Source organism: Branchiostoma belcheri, unplaced genomic scaffold (genome assembly GCF_001625305.1).
Source record: "Branchiostoma belcheri isolate BF01 breed outbred unplaced genomic scaffold, Haploidv18h27 scaffold90, whole genome shotgun sequence".
Taxonomy (NCBI): Eukaryota; Metazoa; Chordata; class Leptocardii; order Amphioxiformes; family Branchiostomatidae; genus Branchiostoma; species Branchiostoma belcheri.
Genome location: NW_017804576.1, coordinates 1,141,658 through 1,157,891, shown reverse-complemented (window position 1 = coordinate 1,157,891; position 16,234 = coordinate 1,141,658). Strand labels below are relative to the sequence as shown.

Sequence of the window (16,234 nt, the reverse complement as noted above, 5' to 3'; positions counted from 1 at the left end):
CAACACACACAGACACACACACACACAGACACACACACACACAGACACACACACACACAGACGAGAGATGACAACACACACACACACACACACACACACACAGATATGACAACACACACAGATATGACGACACATACAGACACACAGAGATATCACAACACACAAGGGGGAGGGGGAGAGCCAACAGACATACCATACAGAAAGGGGGAGGGACCACAGGACACAACAATACACAAGACGTGGAACAGGACAAGAACGTGGACACAGACAGACAAAAACAGGAACACAGGGAAAAAAAACATCACACAAAACAACACAGGAAAACGAGAAGGGAAAAGAGGGGGAATAGAGAAGATGGAAATAATTCAGTCATTAAAAGAGCAGCAAAGAAAGACGTCAAAATAAGACCAAAGGAAATGAAAGTAATCAGATATATGTCAAAGGTACTGAAAATACTCAAAGGGAAGAAAATCGTCAAAATATCGAAAAGTGGAAGAGTGCAGTGGATGGTGAAGTCGGGTGACAGGCAAGTGAACATGCACATACGTACAGAACATGCGACATGGGACAGGGCAGTGTTGGGGTGAGCCACACAAATAGAGCAGTGCCTTGCTGAGCTTCTACATGGAGCTACCGTGGCAAGGCATTAAGCTGGGTCTGCTGAAGTCTATACACAACAGCAGCCTCAAATACAGTGATAATGCACCATGTTTTATACAACATACAGTGTAAAGTCAAGGCCACATTCTGGTATGAAAATGCAGTATGATATCTAACTTTTAGCTACATTATATATTGGCTGATAAAAGCACTAGTATCATCTTCAGCTCTTGTTACATGCAGTGCTTATTACGAGCAAACTGTTTTACTTTATATGTTTTCCAAAGCTGTGAATGAGTTCCACACAGCTGTAGCATGTGTCTAGCATATGAGGATGATCTAGGCCTAGGAAAAATAAATGTTGTGTTTCCTGTTTCAGTTTAACAACATTAAACTTGCATGAGCACACTTCTATTTTCTATGTCCATGATTGTTGGAAAACATATTAAATATCAGATCATGGAAATATAGAAAGGGTCGATCAGCTTGAAAAATTTATGTCCCTTGCAGGGATCACAAAAATAGGCTAGAGTCGGTCGGGAAACAGGAAACACAATTTTTTCCCTAGGCCCTATGAAAACCCTAACACCAGGCAGAGCACAGCATCAGGCCTGTGTGCACGATGCCTGCCGTGAGGACGGCCTTACCTTGTCGAAGTGAGAGAAGGAGGCCCTGAACTCCTGCAGTTTCTCCTCTGGGATGCCCTTGGCTTCTCTGGTCAGGATCTAAGGAAAGGGGGTGAAATGTTAAAGAAAGGCTCTATGGCTTTCTGCTACTTATGGTCCACACCTCACTGAGTCACGTTTTATCTGCATAACATGACGTCAAGGAAGCGGTGGATCGCTCAATCCTTGACAAAGACTGGAGTTGGGCAGTCAAAAATCTTTTATGTTGCAATTACAGTTCAAACCTGTTTCAGAATGGACTTTCAACCGTTAAAGATTACTTATCATCTGATGAAATGGTAAGACTTTGGTGGTACAGTCGTAATGACATGGAATCAAAGGTACGTCCTACATGTAATTTTATTCCAGCAAAGTGTCGCCTCTTACCTGGTTCTCCACTTCGTTGATGGTCCTGGCAATGGAGGTCAGCAGCTGCTCCCAGCCAACCCTCAGAGTCTGACAAAAAAAACAAAAAAACAACAGAGGTTAGTCAAGAAGTCTTCTAACAACACATACTGTATGTAGACCAATCCAAGTGGAAAAGTCATGTCTTGTAAGCAAATATCTTAAAATTTACAGACTCTCTACCAGAAGCAATTCTACTAGCAATTCAAACAAACATTCGAAGTTTCTGCTGACAGAGACTTCAATCAGGATCTACACCGACATATACATGGACCAACTGGACAGTCTAGAGTCACAAAGTCACGAGTGCAGACTGACCTCCATGGTGTACTGTGTGTGTGTGTTTGTACAGTGTAAGAGTGTACTGACCTCCATGGTGTACTGTGTGTGTGCTTGTACATGTATACGATGTGTAACAGTGTAGAGTTAACCTACCTCCATGGTGTACTGTGTGTGCTTGTACATGTATATAGTACAGTGTAAGAGTGTACTAACCTCCATGGTGTACTGTGTGTGCTTGTACATGTATATAGTACAGTGTAAGAGTGTACTAACCTCCATGGTATACTGTGTGTGCTTGTACATGTATATAGTACAGTGTAAGAGTGTACTGACCTCCATGGTGTACTGTGTGTGCTTGTACATGTATATAGTACAGTGTAAGAGTGTACTGACCTCCATGGTGTACTGTGTGTGCTTGTACATGTATATAGTACAGTGTAAGAGTGTACTGACCTCCATGGTGTACTGTGTGTGCTTGTTCTCGAACACCAGGGACTCCTGGATGGCTTGGTTGTACGTCTCCAGCTCGTCCATGTTGGGTTTGTAGGCCATGATCTGAGCCTCCATGTTCTTCAGCTTCAGCAGGGCGTCCTCCAGAGTGCCCTGCATACAAGAGGGGGAAAAAGTCTCATCAGATGAAGCAGATCACATCTTGGACATAACTACTCTCAAAACAATGCATGAAAACTCCCACAGCTGCTTCAAAGCTCACCCACTGTCAAGTAAATCTTGCTGGGCATTGCTGGTCAAGCAAAGCAAGTTTCCCCTGTGCTTCAGCTTCTTAATCAACTGTAAAATGCTCATATTTTGGCCCCAACAGTTGGAGAAAGCTCCTTGTCTTCCTAGTTGTTAAAGTTTTTCCATCTTTAAATACATCGGTTTGAGAAAAACTTCAAAATTCATTGTTTGCATTGTAAACTAGAGTTCCACGATCTCATACCTTCGCCAAATGATGTTAGCCTTTATGAATAAGAAATATACTAATCACCCTGATTATGCAAATAGGATCCTCAATTGCATGAATTATATCAGTCTGTTGATCATATTCTCCACCAAAAGACAGTCTTATCTTAACAAAGAATGCCATTTTCTCATAAATTATGCAAATGTGGTCCTTATTTGAATAAGTTATGTTTAATTATGTTCACCTTCACTTAACTTTCAAACACCCCAAGTATGAAATTCCAGGCAGTTACCACTATGCAATTATAACATTTTCTCATTAATTATGCAAATTAAGTCTTCATTTGCATAATCGATATTTGCCTGTGTTTCTCTCGTTCTTAATAACATATGTTACAAGCTTGAACTTCCTATCATGGAATGCAGCTGATTTATAGAATTTCCTCATTAATTATGCAAATTACATCAATATTTGCATAATTGTAATATCATTATGTCAAGCATCACTTAAGCTACATACATACCAAAAATCACGATGATCCATCAATCGGTTCTTGCGTTATCCTCTTTTAAACATCTGTCCTTTAAACCCCCCTGCAGTTCTAGAGCAAGCAACTAGGGAGCTCATACTCATGTCACTTCATCCCCAGCACAAGAGCTATCTACCATCTAAATTTCGTCACCCTAGCATGTCTGGATCATGAGATATCAAAACCGGAAGTTCTGCTGCAGTACCATGACAAGCCGCTAGGTGGCCCAAAATCTAATCATTTTGAGGTCTCACCAAGACCTACCCACCTACCAAATATCAAGTCAGTCCATTCAAGCCTTCTCAAGTTATCGTGTTGACAGACACACACACACACACACACATACACGAACGCCTCTGAAAACATAACCTTCTTGGCGAAGGTAATCAGCCTGGTATGTTTACTTCATAAACTCCTATCGTACCTTTTGGGGCTATCATAGGATGCTTAGGCCTGTTTTTATTTTTTTTTCGCCCTGTCACTTCACACAAGCCTGTTTTTATTTTTTTTGCCCTGTCACTTCACACAACAAATCAAAAAGTTAGTAGAAAGCTGAGCACTGTTGAGCATTTGTTTACGTTCAACAGTCTCTCAGTTTCTCTCTATGACTACAGTTAACAACGTCCTGAATGCAAGTGTCCCACATCTGTCCTTTATTCTGGTTAACCATTGGTGCAAACCTCATGTGTCCCAGCAGGCAAAAATATCCCACAGGAATGAAAAGTTGTATTTAGCAAACAAAGAGGACTTCAAGTCGCACTCCAAGGCACTTAGATAAGTGAGAATGTATTTGACATTTAAGATGTGGCACTAGTGATGCATACCGGTTCACTGGACTTGGATCCGGACTTGTAAGAATATTTAGGTTCAAGTCCAAAAAAACCTAAAAGTCAAGAACCGAGTCCAGACTTATTACCATAAAATCCCATTTCACATACCCCTTTTCTTTCCAAACCACCTAAAACCTTCCGCAGATTGCAAAATCTTTGCTACAAAACGAGGAAAACATTGCCACCGGGCATTGTCAAGTACTGGCCTCCATGTTATGTTGCCAAAGTTTCACCCAGACAACATTGCAAGGTTGCCAACATGCAATTTTGTATATGCCATGGGTTTAGGTCCGGACTTACAAGTCCGAAACTGAACCTAAACCTCTGGACTTGAATCCGGACCTGAACCTAAAATTGGGTTTAGGTATGCATCACTATGTGGCACACAAAGTTACTACAACGCTGCCTGACCTGCATCTGCATGCCGATGGTGGCGATGGCCTCGGCCTGCTTCTCTATCCAGGGTCCGACGGAGTTGGCCTTCTGCGCGAACTGCCTCCTGAGGCGCTCGTGGTTCTGTTGTCTCACCATCTCCTGCTGCAGCACAGAGTCACGCTGAGGAACAAGGTTGTTCACGTCCTGCCACTTCTGCTTCAGTTCCTGGGAAAAAAAAAAACACGACATGGTTCGGACTATTTAATAAAAAAAAACACAGCATGAGGCTAACTTGAGGTTAAAAATCTACCACATTAAAAACTGACTTTGTTGTTCAGATCCTTCTGATTCAGTTTCTGAGGAAACAATGTGACATGGTTTGGTTTACTGGTTCGAAATGTTTTGTTGGAATAAGCCTTGCAATTCAGCCATTGTGGCTGTCAGGTTTTCCAGTGCCTTTGATACCTTTGACCCAGTGTTGGGTCATACTTCAAAGAAGCTGTTTATTGTTCATTGATTGTATTGTATTATGTGTTTTGATTATATTGTAACAAACTATCCACTTCAGGGAGACTCTTGTCTTTCCCTGCATATGTATGTTTGGTGGTTGGAAAACCAATAAAGAAGCCACATGACAAGCCTCACTGGGTCAGTCTTCTGAGGAAGACCAGATTGACTGATCAAAAGCTCTCGGTGAGAAAATTTCGTTGTGTTGGATCAAAATTTTTAACTTCAAACGTGTTTTTCAGTGCTGTGATGGTGTCCTTGATCAATGAACCAGTCTTCTTTTACTACTACTACTACTGCTGCCACTGATCTTTTTTTTTTGTCAACTCACCTCTCCTGTGATGTTGGTATAGGGGTTGATGGTGACCCCCTTCAGGTCGAGCTGCTGCACGATGCGCTGCACCTCCGTGATGCACATCATGATGGCGTTGAACTCCTTGTCGGCTTCGGGCAGGGTCATCTTGAACGCCTCGTGGGCATCGATCAGGCCCTGAGGGAACCAGACAGGGTTAGATCGGTGAAGGTTAGACATCCGGGACCATATAAGATCCGCCAAAAAACAGTTACTCAAGTGACTGGATATGCTTTTGGAAACAGTCAGACGTTTCAGGTGATTCCAAAATCATATCCAGCTGCTTGAGTAACTGTTTTTTTTTGGCAGGCATGGTTAGATCCACACGGAATCTTCATATTCTGGTGGAGACCAATCCTGACTGCCCATCAAATCAGCAGTTCAACCAATGAGAGGGTGGTAACTAGAGATTCAACCAGATAGAGAGTGGTTAAACATGTCAGTTAAACATTTGCAATTTTTGTTGTCATTTTGCATTTCTATGTACTGACAGAGGGCTTTGGGATTGGTCTATTGTAGGTCATCCTATGTGCAGGACTTAAACTACTGATTGTAAAAAACTGTTCGGATTTGGAAAAGCTACGTCCAATAATGTTCTCTGTAAGTGTTGAATCCATCTTTGTCTTGAACTCTTCAAAATGAGAAATTCGATGAGCCTGAAAAATTTTTTGCCAACTTTTGCTTTTCGAAAGTGCTCATAAGGGTCTGTATGTATCAAAGCTATCTTCCTACGTAATGGATGTATAAACCTGATGCAAAAGGTTGTGATGATCTGGCATCTATGTGAACCATAGAACTACAGTGGATGGAAGTGCTGTGTAGAAGGAAGGCAGGATAAGGTGTAGAAGGGGTAGATTTTGTTGGTGGTGTCCGTTGTGAGCGGTGCTTTGGAGAAGTTGGTGTATAACTTAAAACGAAAACTGCAACTGAGACTCTAGAAGATGGTAAAATGAATTGGTGTGGTCTACTATAGTGCAGACTACCTCTGTGCAATACCAACGTCTCTGGCCAAAGTGTCAGAGTGGGGTTAATTTTGTAAGAAGGCCAGTGCCACACCCTACCTCCTGTTGCAGGCAGAAGTAGAGGAAATCCAGAGGATAGCATACGAGATCAAAGGTTCATTATCAGTCAACAGTATCAACATGCAAGAGGGGAGAGTGGCCCGCATGCATGAATGTCCACCAGGCAAACTTAATGACAGACAGTCACATGTGTTTGTGGAAGTAGAGTGCTGAACCGTAGTACTAGTAGCTCTCTGAGTGTCTGGCATGGTAAAGGATCACCGTATTCAAGTAAAAAACCCAATACATTAGAAGAAACGAAATAAAACAGCTCCAAAAATAAGTCCATCCAACATACTACAGACATCCCACTGTGCTGTGGGAGAATCAAAATAAAGCAGCCTGAGAGAGAACGAGGCAAGACTGGATCGTTGAAAAATTGTTATCATGTGTGTAAGTTTGAAGATGCTCGAATTAGAATGCTCGTACCTGACTCCTGTTTACTAGGTCTAGCCTGGGTGCCAGACTGTTTCCAGGGCCTATACAGGCCAGCTCCTAAGCTCCAGGGCCAACATGCAATTATACCACAGCCCTTGCTGAGTCCTAGCGCGCCATGGGTCTGGCATCCAGGCTATACTAGGTCTGGTTCATGTACAATCTTATGTGAGGGGTGTAGTGTGTGATGTTTCAATGTGTAGGATATAGTAGCTAGTCCCTGTAGACAGTACCTGGATCTCATCCATAGTGTGCACGATGAACATGTCCACCAGATCCTCCTTGGCACCGTCCATCCAGTTGTTGAATGGCTGAAAAATAAATTAAAAAACATGTTAAGACAAAATTCCACACATCAACGTCTACCAACAAGTCATTTGTAAATTTCCATTTTTGTTAAACTATTTTAAATAGACTGCTTTTATTAATCTTGATGCAGTGTAGTTTACATCGAAATATTACAGTTTTACTCACAGCTGCTCTCTTGGCGAATTCCAAATGATATTGGTCCACTCTTTCCAAGATTTTCTCAGCTTCCTGGGAACAGAGAACACAAGTAGGTTGTCATAAGGCAGTCTGCTTTGTGGCATACATATGAAGGGTAGAGTATAGATATATACTTGCAGAATTTATGCCTGAGATCATATATCATTTGGTGTGAAACACAATGAAGATTGCGAGACCATAAGCAGATGTACCACTAAATCTTGACATACAGTTGCTACCCTAATGCATTCATTGATCATGAAAATTCAAAAGATTCATATCACAAGCAACTTGTATAATTACTCCTAGACATGGTGTTGCTATTGTAGACAATGACTTGACAATAGACAAGGTTCAGTTTTATGGTATGTAAGTGAAACGGTGTGTACTCACATCCAGAGCATTTCTCCTCTTCTGTGTGAGGGCTCCCAATCTGTCCCACTGGTCACAGATACGCTGAGGGGAGGGACGACAGAACAAGTCAGCACGGGTCTACGGCAGGGAGTCTGTACGGAGGTGTGAATACTGCAGTGCAAACTAAGCTGTAACTACAGCAGTGAGCTGGGCAGAAGCAACTTAGTTTGGGGTTTTGGACTCCGTAGATAGAGATGAACTTCAGGTTTTAGAAGGAGTTTTGGGTGGCAGTTCATACATGCTACCGTAGAAACCCAGGATATAATCATGCCGTAAGTTTCACAGAAAACTGTGAGGGATTCAGATGTCAGAAGCACCAAATAGCCAAATCAATCTACAATGAGAAAATTTGAGAAGCGCTTGGGAAATATACTACTAAAAGTCTTTGATTTCACCAATCATTCTGAAATAATGGGCAAAGCTTGAATCCATGCTTAGTCTTATATTTGCCATTAGCTAGAGCGTGTGTGCAGAAAGGTAAAGTGAGAGAAAGGGAAAGAAAAAGACCAAAAGAACGAAAATGCAAGAAAATGCATCAAATTCTATACAGAAAGACAGAAAAAGGGAGGAAACGAAAACCAAGCCTGTTACGAAATACCTGGCATCTAGCATTGATTGTTACAACGTCCCAGTACTCCAGATCACTGTAAAAATAAGGGGGCAGAGGTGTGAACGAGGGTGGGGTTGCCGACAGTCCTCACCCCCACACCAAGGGAGGGGTCCAGATGATGAGGGGAAGGGATATCTGATCCCTTAACAATGAAGGGGGGGGGGTCAAACAAAATGGGGGTAGGGGTGATGTGTCCCACACGAGATGAGGTGTAGGTGTCACATCCCTCCAGGACATGGCAGGGTTTGAACATGGAAGGATGGGGGAATATGCCTTGCCACTACACCATGGCTTCAAATAAGGTGCATGAGGCTGGCTGGCTGGGGGGAGGGATAGGAGTGGCGTGTGGCTGTTTGGGACAGTGCATGAGATGTGTGGGAGAGAGTATCTCTCTAAAGGGGAAAGAGGAGTTCAGAAGAGAAGGGATGGAAGACAGGTGGAGAAAAAATGTATGGCTTCCCCCTCATGCCCGCAAGAGTAGCATCCTGAACTGAGCGTTTTACATTCATTGTTAGATCAATTTGTGTTACTATCTTTTTTGCCTTAGATTAACAATCAAACAAATGGCCAACTTGATATTAATATCAAGTGAAGAAGCTTCACTTTGAAACACACTAGCTTTCTTGATTTTAATAACTTTCTGTGATTCTAACAATTAGGAAATCAAAAGGCCCATGGTCTTGTCTGGAGACAAGGTGACGGAAAGTTTTTGGACATGTTTAAAGGTTGCTACAATGGCCACATTAAGGTTGCTACAGTTGAGCTTTTGGCTACGTTAAGAATGCTACAGTTGCGTCATGAGGGAGAGGTAGTGAGGTGGGTGTGCTCAGTGCCGAGTGAGTGAGTGTGATCAGTACCTGGCATCTCTCATTCACCGCATCCGCATCATTGTACTCTAAGTTACTGCAGGGAGACAAGACATGCAGTCAGCCATGCAGCGTGCGCCAACAGGCCGGCACGTGTCCAGGAACAAACATGGCATCAAGCACACACAGGTTACACATGGTGCACAGGAACACACAGTTATATCTACAACATCACGTCCTGACTGGTCATGCAACAAACTTCTCAACACATTTTCGTAACTCATTGCTGTCAATTTCAGTAGAATTAAATTCTTGTCTTTTGCAAAGGTGCTTTTTTTGTAAACTTGACTGTGCCTTTGTTGAATAGAAACATGCTTAACCTTTGGAAAACAAAACTTTCATATGTGGACATCATCATTTATTTTAGGATTTCACATCTGCATGCACTGTATAGAATGTTTGACATACAACAGAACCACTGAAAGTTTTAATTGACAGTACAAAAACTGTTTTCCAGCCAAACTGATGCCAAGAATCAGAAGTTATGATCCCCAAACAGTTACTGCTATATCGGGTGGCGTTGGAAACCATGCTTTTGTGGCACACACAAAAATAATACTCTACGAAGCAGTGGCACTTTTGGGTGCAGTGATTCTGACTGACACACACATGTTGCATGCAGTTTACACTACTTCTGTGCAACAAAAAGTCTTCAGCGTAACAAGAACAAGATTAGAAAGATTCAGGTTTGATTTCAGACAAGGCTTCACTGAAGAAACTGATCCAAGTTAAGAAGAAATAATCATCAAAGTGCTGATCAAAGATTAGGTCCAGGAAGTGGGATATATAAAACAACACAACTGCTCACAAAAATACAAACACTGTAAAAATCACATAAGTTACAAATCACATTTTTACACTGGAATTAACTTACATTAAAACCTAACATTTAAATGAGAAAAACATCACATATTTATATCATTGGACTTTGGTGAAACAAAACTTATTGTAATTATAAGAAACCACTTAAAACACGAGAACTATCAATTACTTTATAGTCAAACGAATAATGTCACTATACACACAGTAAGGTATGTCAAAGACGGTTCGACATCCTGGAAATAAGAAAGTACACAAGGAATTCATCCGTAAATAATTTCGTCAGGTTGGTAAATGAATGAACAGCAAAGTTCTTTCATCACAACCATTTATTTTTCACGAGCCGACGTTTCGATGACCATCGATGGCAATTCTGACTGGTTTACTATAAACTGTGAAGTATGTAACACCTTTAGTGCACTATGCACCAAGTAACATCTAGCGTCAGTGCATAGTAAACCAGTCAGAATTGCCCTGATGAAGATGACAGACGGTCATCGAAGCGTCGGCTCGTGAAAAATAAATGGTTGTGATGAAAGAACTTTGCTATTCATTTACACAAGGAATTGTTTCTCAAGCAACTGGATAGATTTTGACATCAGACTGTCAGACATTTCAAGACTTAGTAGCATCCACTACCTTTCGTCAAAACCTATCCGGTTGCTTGAGAAACAATTCCTAGTGTGTACACATTGGAAGGGTCAGCTACTCAAACGACATACAAGACTGATAATTCTCATACATGATTACGAACACTAGATGAAGTCTGACATGATAATAACTTACTTTAACTCCTGCGCAATGGCAGCTATCTGCTCCACGCGGTCCTGGTGAGCGGCCAGATCACTCTCAAACGCCTCGTGCTTCTTCCTCAATGCCTGGCGGGGACACGGCAAGCATCAGTACAGGAGAAACTCTCCAGCTTTTATCATAGATCGTAATGTATTATTCTGTATCTGTGCAACCACCCTTCGGCATAACACACTAGACATTATAAGGACGAAGATTTTTGGATTACTAGTACTTTTCCATCTACCAATGATGCAGTTATCACTTTATATAACTACAAGTCAGGATTGTGCCACACAGATTTTTAAGCTTTCTGTTATCTGCAAATGTCACGAATATCGAAAAGTATGAAAAGACGTACTTGTACACTGCTATAGATCCATGCAATATGCAGCTACTAACATGTCAACATCTTTAGCGTATTCCTAAAAACTAGACCAGACTTCTGGCTTCTAACCCTACAATCAGACTGGAATATGGATGAGGAATACCAATAGTGGCCTAGTCTGGGAAGTTTTGTATAGATTTTGTGCTTGTATATAATTCTTACATTATTGTCATGTATGTTTTCCAGGGCCTCAATGTAAAGCAGTATTATGACACTGCTATGGGCCACCCTGAGCAAATATAACAGAAACAAACAAACAAGCATTGCTGTTGCCCATCTCACCTTCAGCTCATACAAGTTGCAGTTCTTGAAGTCCGTGTCTTGCAGCATGACCTCCTTGCCCTCGGTCCACTCCTCGTGGATGTCGGATTTGTGCTTGAACTTCCTGGCCAAGTGATCCAGACGCTCCAGCCTTCTCAACTCCGCAAGGAGCCACTCCTCAAACCCTTTCTCAGCAAACTCCAGCTTCTTCCATGCATTGGCAATATCCTGTGGGGGGGATGCAAACAGCAAGGTGTGAACTTTACCTTTGCCAAGGAAGTTATGTTTTCAGTGACATGTGTCCATTCTTCGTATGTGTGTCTGTCTGTATGTGTGTGTGTGTATGTGTGTGTGTGTGTTAACACGTTAACTCAAGAAGGCTTGGATGGATTGTCTTGGTATTTGGTATGTGGGTAGGTCTTAATGACACCTCAAAATGAGAAGATTTTGGGCCAACTGGCAGCTTGTTATGGTACTGCAGCAGAACTTCCGGTTTTGATAACTTATGATCTTTCACGACTGTTACACAACTGATACAAATCCAACTACTTTCTACTCCATTTCCTTGACTCTGAAGTAAAGAACTAAAGAAGTAAAGAGCCATTAATTTTACAGCGTTTGTAACATCTTATGGCAAAGCTGTAGTTTTGCTTCTTGATTTCTCTCCACGATCACTGGCAATGTTACAAAGATTACAGGCTTTCATCACAGGTAGTTACCCTGAGGGGTTATGGTTTACACTTCTTTCATCATCCCTCTGAAACACGTCTGTCCTGATATGTAGTAAAGCACGGTGTCATGCAAACTCTATCACTCACGGTCAAGTTTGAGTGCAGCGTTACTGCGCCCGTGTGGGCTATCACTACCTGATGTGAGAGGCAGGCCGTAGGTGTTCCAGGTTTGATGTGGCGCCGCACGATACGATCAGGGCTGATCTCAGTCAGGGCTCGAAATGAAAGGTGATCCAATGGCCACTGACCACTAAAATTTAGGCTGGGACAACTAAAAAGACACTTTGGGACATCAGAATGTCAGCCCTTCTTTCCTTTATAGGGCACACGTCCCGGCTTTTGGATCTGAAAAGTCCCCCTGAATTTCCTGTCTACACTGCAATTATAGTGCGCCTGGGAGTCAGAACATAAGCAATATAAAGTTGACTTCAACTTGAAGTCATACAATATTTTAAAAAAAAAACAGGTTGGGACAGTTCATCCTCACTTCGGGACAATTGAAATTTATTTTTGGGACAGTGCTGGGACAATAGGAAGAAAAGTTAGTTTTGAGGCCTGTCACTGGACATGTTTTACACTTCTCCCTCCCCATGAATGGACATGATAAAGCCTCTGTGTGCTCGCGTGGATCACTATCTACACAATCTGAATAAGCTTCACTGTGATGGATCCCTGCAAACCCTGTAGCTGATACCCACTGGGGTGATTTTTGTCTCTTCCTGTTTAATGTGAGGAATAATCGGGCCCTGAGCACCAGAACATACAGTTGAATGATCACCTGTGGGTTCACTTGGGCCAATTTATCTATTACCAACTAAATTTGAAATTTGAAAAGTTTGTCATTAGCCAAACATTCTGTTATGTAAAAAATGGAAATGTAATAAGTAGAGCACATACAATGTTACACACTTGTTTTCTTTTAAAATACTATGTAATGTAAATGTTTTTTTTTTTTTAATGTAATTGTATGTGATGTATTGTCATGTCTTATGTACCCTCTCCTGGAAGAATAGCTGCCACCCATGGGTGGGCAGCTAAAGGAGAGTTTTTCCTCAATAAACCTCAATAGTGCTGCATACCTAAACCCACATTTAGGTTCAGGTCCGGATTCAAGTCCAGAGGTTTAGGTTCAGTTCTGGACTTGTAAGTCCGGACCTAAACCCGTGGCATATACAAAATTGCATGTTGGCAACCTTGCCATGTTGTCTGGGTGAAACTTTGGCCACATAACATGGAGGCCGGTACTTGACTGTGCCTGATGGCAAATGTTTCTTCATTTTGCAGCAAAAATTTTGCAAATCCACGGAAGGTTTTAGGTGGTTTGGAAAGAAATGGGGTATGTGAAATGGTCTTTTATGGTAATAAGTCCGGACTCGGTTCTTGACTTTTAGGTTTTTTTGGACTTGAACCTAAACATTCTTACAAGTCCGGATCCAAGTCCAGTGAACCGGTATGCAGCACTAAACCTCAATCTGAGCTGCTTACCGCGACCATCTTCCCCTCAGAGGGCATGTAGGCCGGCCTGTTGCTGAGTCGCAGCTTGGTCTGCAGCGTGTTGAAGATGATCTCCAGCTTACTCTTGTCCTCCAGCTTCGGAGGTTTGTGCTTGCGGCGGTAGTCTCTGAACTCCTCCAGTTTGTGCTAGAAAAAATACACAGGGCATGATGAGCAGCTTGTCTCTCCAAAATTGTTAGGCAGACTTTTTTCTAAACTTCTAACATTTAACACATTATAGACCATGTTGAGCCTACCACATGCAAACTACGAATACCAAAAGAAACAGTTTGTGCTACAAAAAACACACACATGGGATCTTGTCTCTTTGAAAACCTGTAGGCAGAGCTTTTTTTAATCCGTTCTAACAGATCACGTATTAAGCTCTGATGCATGTAGAACACACATATCAAAAGGTGAACGAATAGCTCTTGGTTAATAAATGTTCCAAGTCCATCAGAGGAAACAACCCAGTTCAGTCTTTCTAACTCTCACATTCACACAAATCAAGAGTGGCGACAGCTGGTACACTTGTTAACAGTTGGCACTTGCCAAAAAACAGTTACTCAAGCAACTGGATATGATTTTGAAAACGTCAGACGTTTCAGCTAGTATCCACTAGCTTTCGTCAGTGACTGAGAGACCAGAGGGGAAAGCAGGTTTATATACACAACCTGTTGATTGATATGCAAATAAAGTGAAGACAAATTTTTTGGAAGTCGAAAAAGGAACAAAAGTCAGACAAGTCTTGGCACTTGCTCTGCCTGCACTATTCGTAAGTTTGCTTCATGTTTGTTGTGCTGCCCTTGGTTCAAAGATATTCAAGTCCCTGTTCCAATCCATTGGATGAAACTATTTTGGTCTTGTCATTTCTAACTTCAAACTACCACATCAAGAGCAGGACACTTCAGTAAACCATAGGTACACATATTCTACAATATTTGTAAGTTTATTTCATGCATTCAATTAACTTCTGTTGTTTCCTCACCTGTTTGGAGGAAACATTTTCTTCTTTGCTACTCTCACAATGCAACATCAAGAGCTGGCAATGTCAGTTACCAGTCGGTAAAAAAATATTCTACACTATGTGTAAGTTTATTTGATGTTTGCCGTTTACTTCTGTAGTTGCCTTACCTGTGTTCCTGGCAGTGTGTTGTCCCTGGTCCTGTTCTCCAGCCACGGGATTGTCTTACGAATCCACTCCAGCAGCTGTGACGGACAGAATGTACAGGTTTATACAGAGAGAAGCTACTTTATTTTATTTCATTTTATTTCATTGTTTCAGCTGTACAAAAGACAGCCAGGGTTGCCCAGCTAGTTGCAAGACACTATTTTTAAGGGCTAACCCTGGGGACAAGAACAACAAGCTACATAAGATAAGGACAGGACATTAAAATCAAAGTCGTCAACTCATTTACATGTACAGGATTGTATATCTATGGATACACAAAAGCTTAAACTAAGGAGCACTGTTAAAAATACTGATTACATTGGAAGGTCAGGGTCAGAATTCAATATGTATGGATCTCCAAGTGGTCTGGATTTTAGTTTTGAAGGAGGCAATAAAGAGAAGCTACCAAGACAAAGTGCTGCAATGTAAGAAGTAGCAGTGACCTGCATTAAAGACACCCCCACTCCAACCCAACCCATCAAAATTACTCCCCTAATCTCTATAAACCCATTCCTTAACCAAATCAAATCAACAGAGACCCAAATGAGATGTCCCGTCTGGTGCTGTACAGAAAAAGTGATTACTTTTAAATCTAATTACGGCATATGAAAACTACAGACGTAATATCATCCTGAAATGTCGACAGAACCCTTAACAATACCTTTGTGTAGATCAGCTATGCTTATTATGCCATGGGTTTCACACAAGCGCAGCAAGTTCTGCCGATGTGCTACAAAAAGCATACACTGTAATTCCTGATTTTTTCCCGATACTTTCATGTAAGTTCACAACTTTCACAGTCACTTCAATACCGTTAACAAATAATTCCTCTACTTTCTTTTTCCTGCACCAGCCACCATCATGAACATAGTTCTGTGAACATGTCCATTTTTCTCAGACCACAAACTTTTGCTACCATTAACGTAAAGTGAATTACATTTTCATGTTGTAAATCTTTTATTTATTCTATCTCTTAAAACTCACATCAGACGCCAGCCTCTCGTATTCCTCCATCAACCGCTCGTTCTCCTGGTTGACCCGCAACACCTTACAGATGCGGTTGGCTGCAGTCTCAGCCTGCGAGAGGAAAACCAGATAGTTGTAGCCTTGTGAAGGTAAACATTATAATGGATAGATATTAAAAACAGTGAGTGGAAAATCAGGGAGCTATTGGAAGGCTTACATCTTGTTTTCTCTATACAAACCACAGTAACATAATGGTATTTTCGTAATAAAACCCAAACTCAATGAGACTTATAC

At 41.6% G+C, this 16,234-nt stretch overlaps 1 protein-coding gene across 7 annotated transcripts in view; it reads right to left on the bottom strand.

The window, feature by feature from the left end:
* LOC109487969 (alpha-actinin, sarcomeric-like) overlaps positions 1-16,234 on the bottom strand; it is a 56,289-nt gene that overhangs the window by 9,282 nt on the left and 30,773 nt on the right. For 4 of the 7 annotated variants that reach the window (XM_019792095.1, XM_019792093.1, XM_019792094.1 and 1 more), the window contains exons 8-21: positions 15,959-16,051; positions 14,938-15,012; positions 13,795-13,950; positions 11,600-11,806; positions 10,927-11,018; positions 8,444-8,489; positions 7,825-7,887; positions 7,420-7,482; positions 7,179-7,256; positions 5,429-5,587; positions 4,627-4,815; positions 2,406-2,555; positions 1,653-1,721; positions 1,248-1,325 (exon numbers count right to left, since the gene is read on the bottom strand). In XM_019792095.1, coding sequence (XP_019647654.1) covers positions 1,248-1,325; positions 1,653-1,721; positions 2,406-2,555; positions 4,627-4,815; positions 5,429-5,587; positions 7,179-7,256; positions 7,420-7,482; positions 7,825-7,887; positions 8,444-8,489; positions 10,927-11,018; positions 11,600-11,806; positions 13,795-13,950; positions 14,938-15,012; positions 15,959-16,051 — 1,518 coding nt within the window. Of the gene's footprint in view, positions 1-1,247; positions 1,326-1,652; positions 1,722-2,405; positions 2,556-4,626; positions 4,816-5,428; positions 5,588-7,178; positions 7,257-7,419; positions 7,483-7,824; positions 7,888-8,443; positions 8,490-9,312; positions 9,359-10,926; positions 11,019-11,599; positions 11,807-13,794; positions 13,951-14,937; positions 15,013-15,958; positions 16,052-16,234 lie in introns of all 7 variants that reach the window. The other 3 variants (XM_019792090.1, XM_019792092.1, XM_019792089.1) reach the window with 1 other exon arrangement.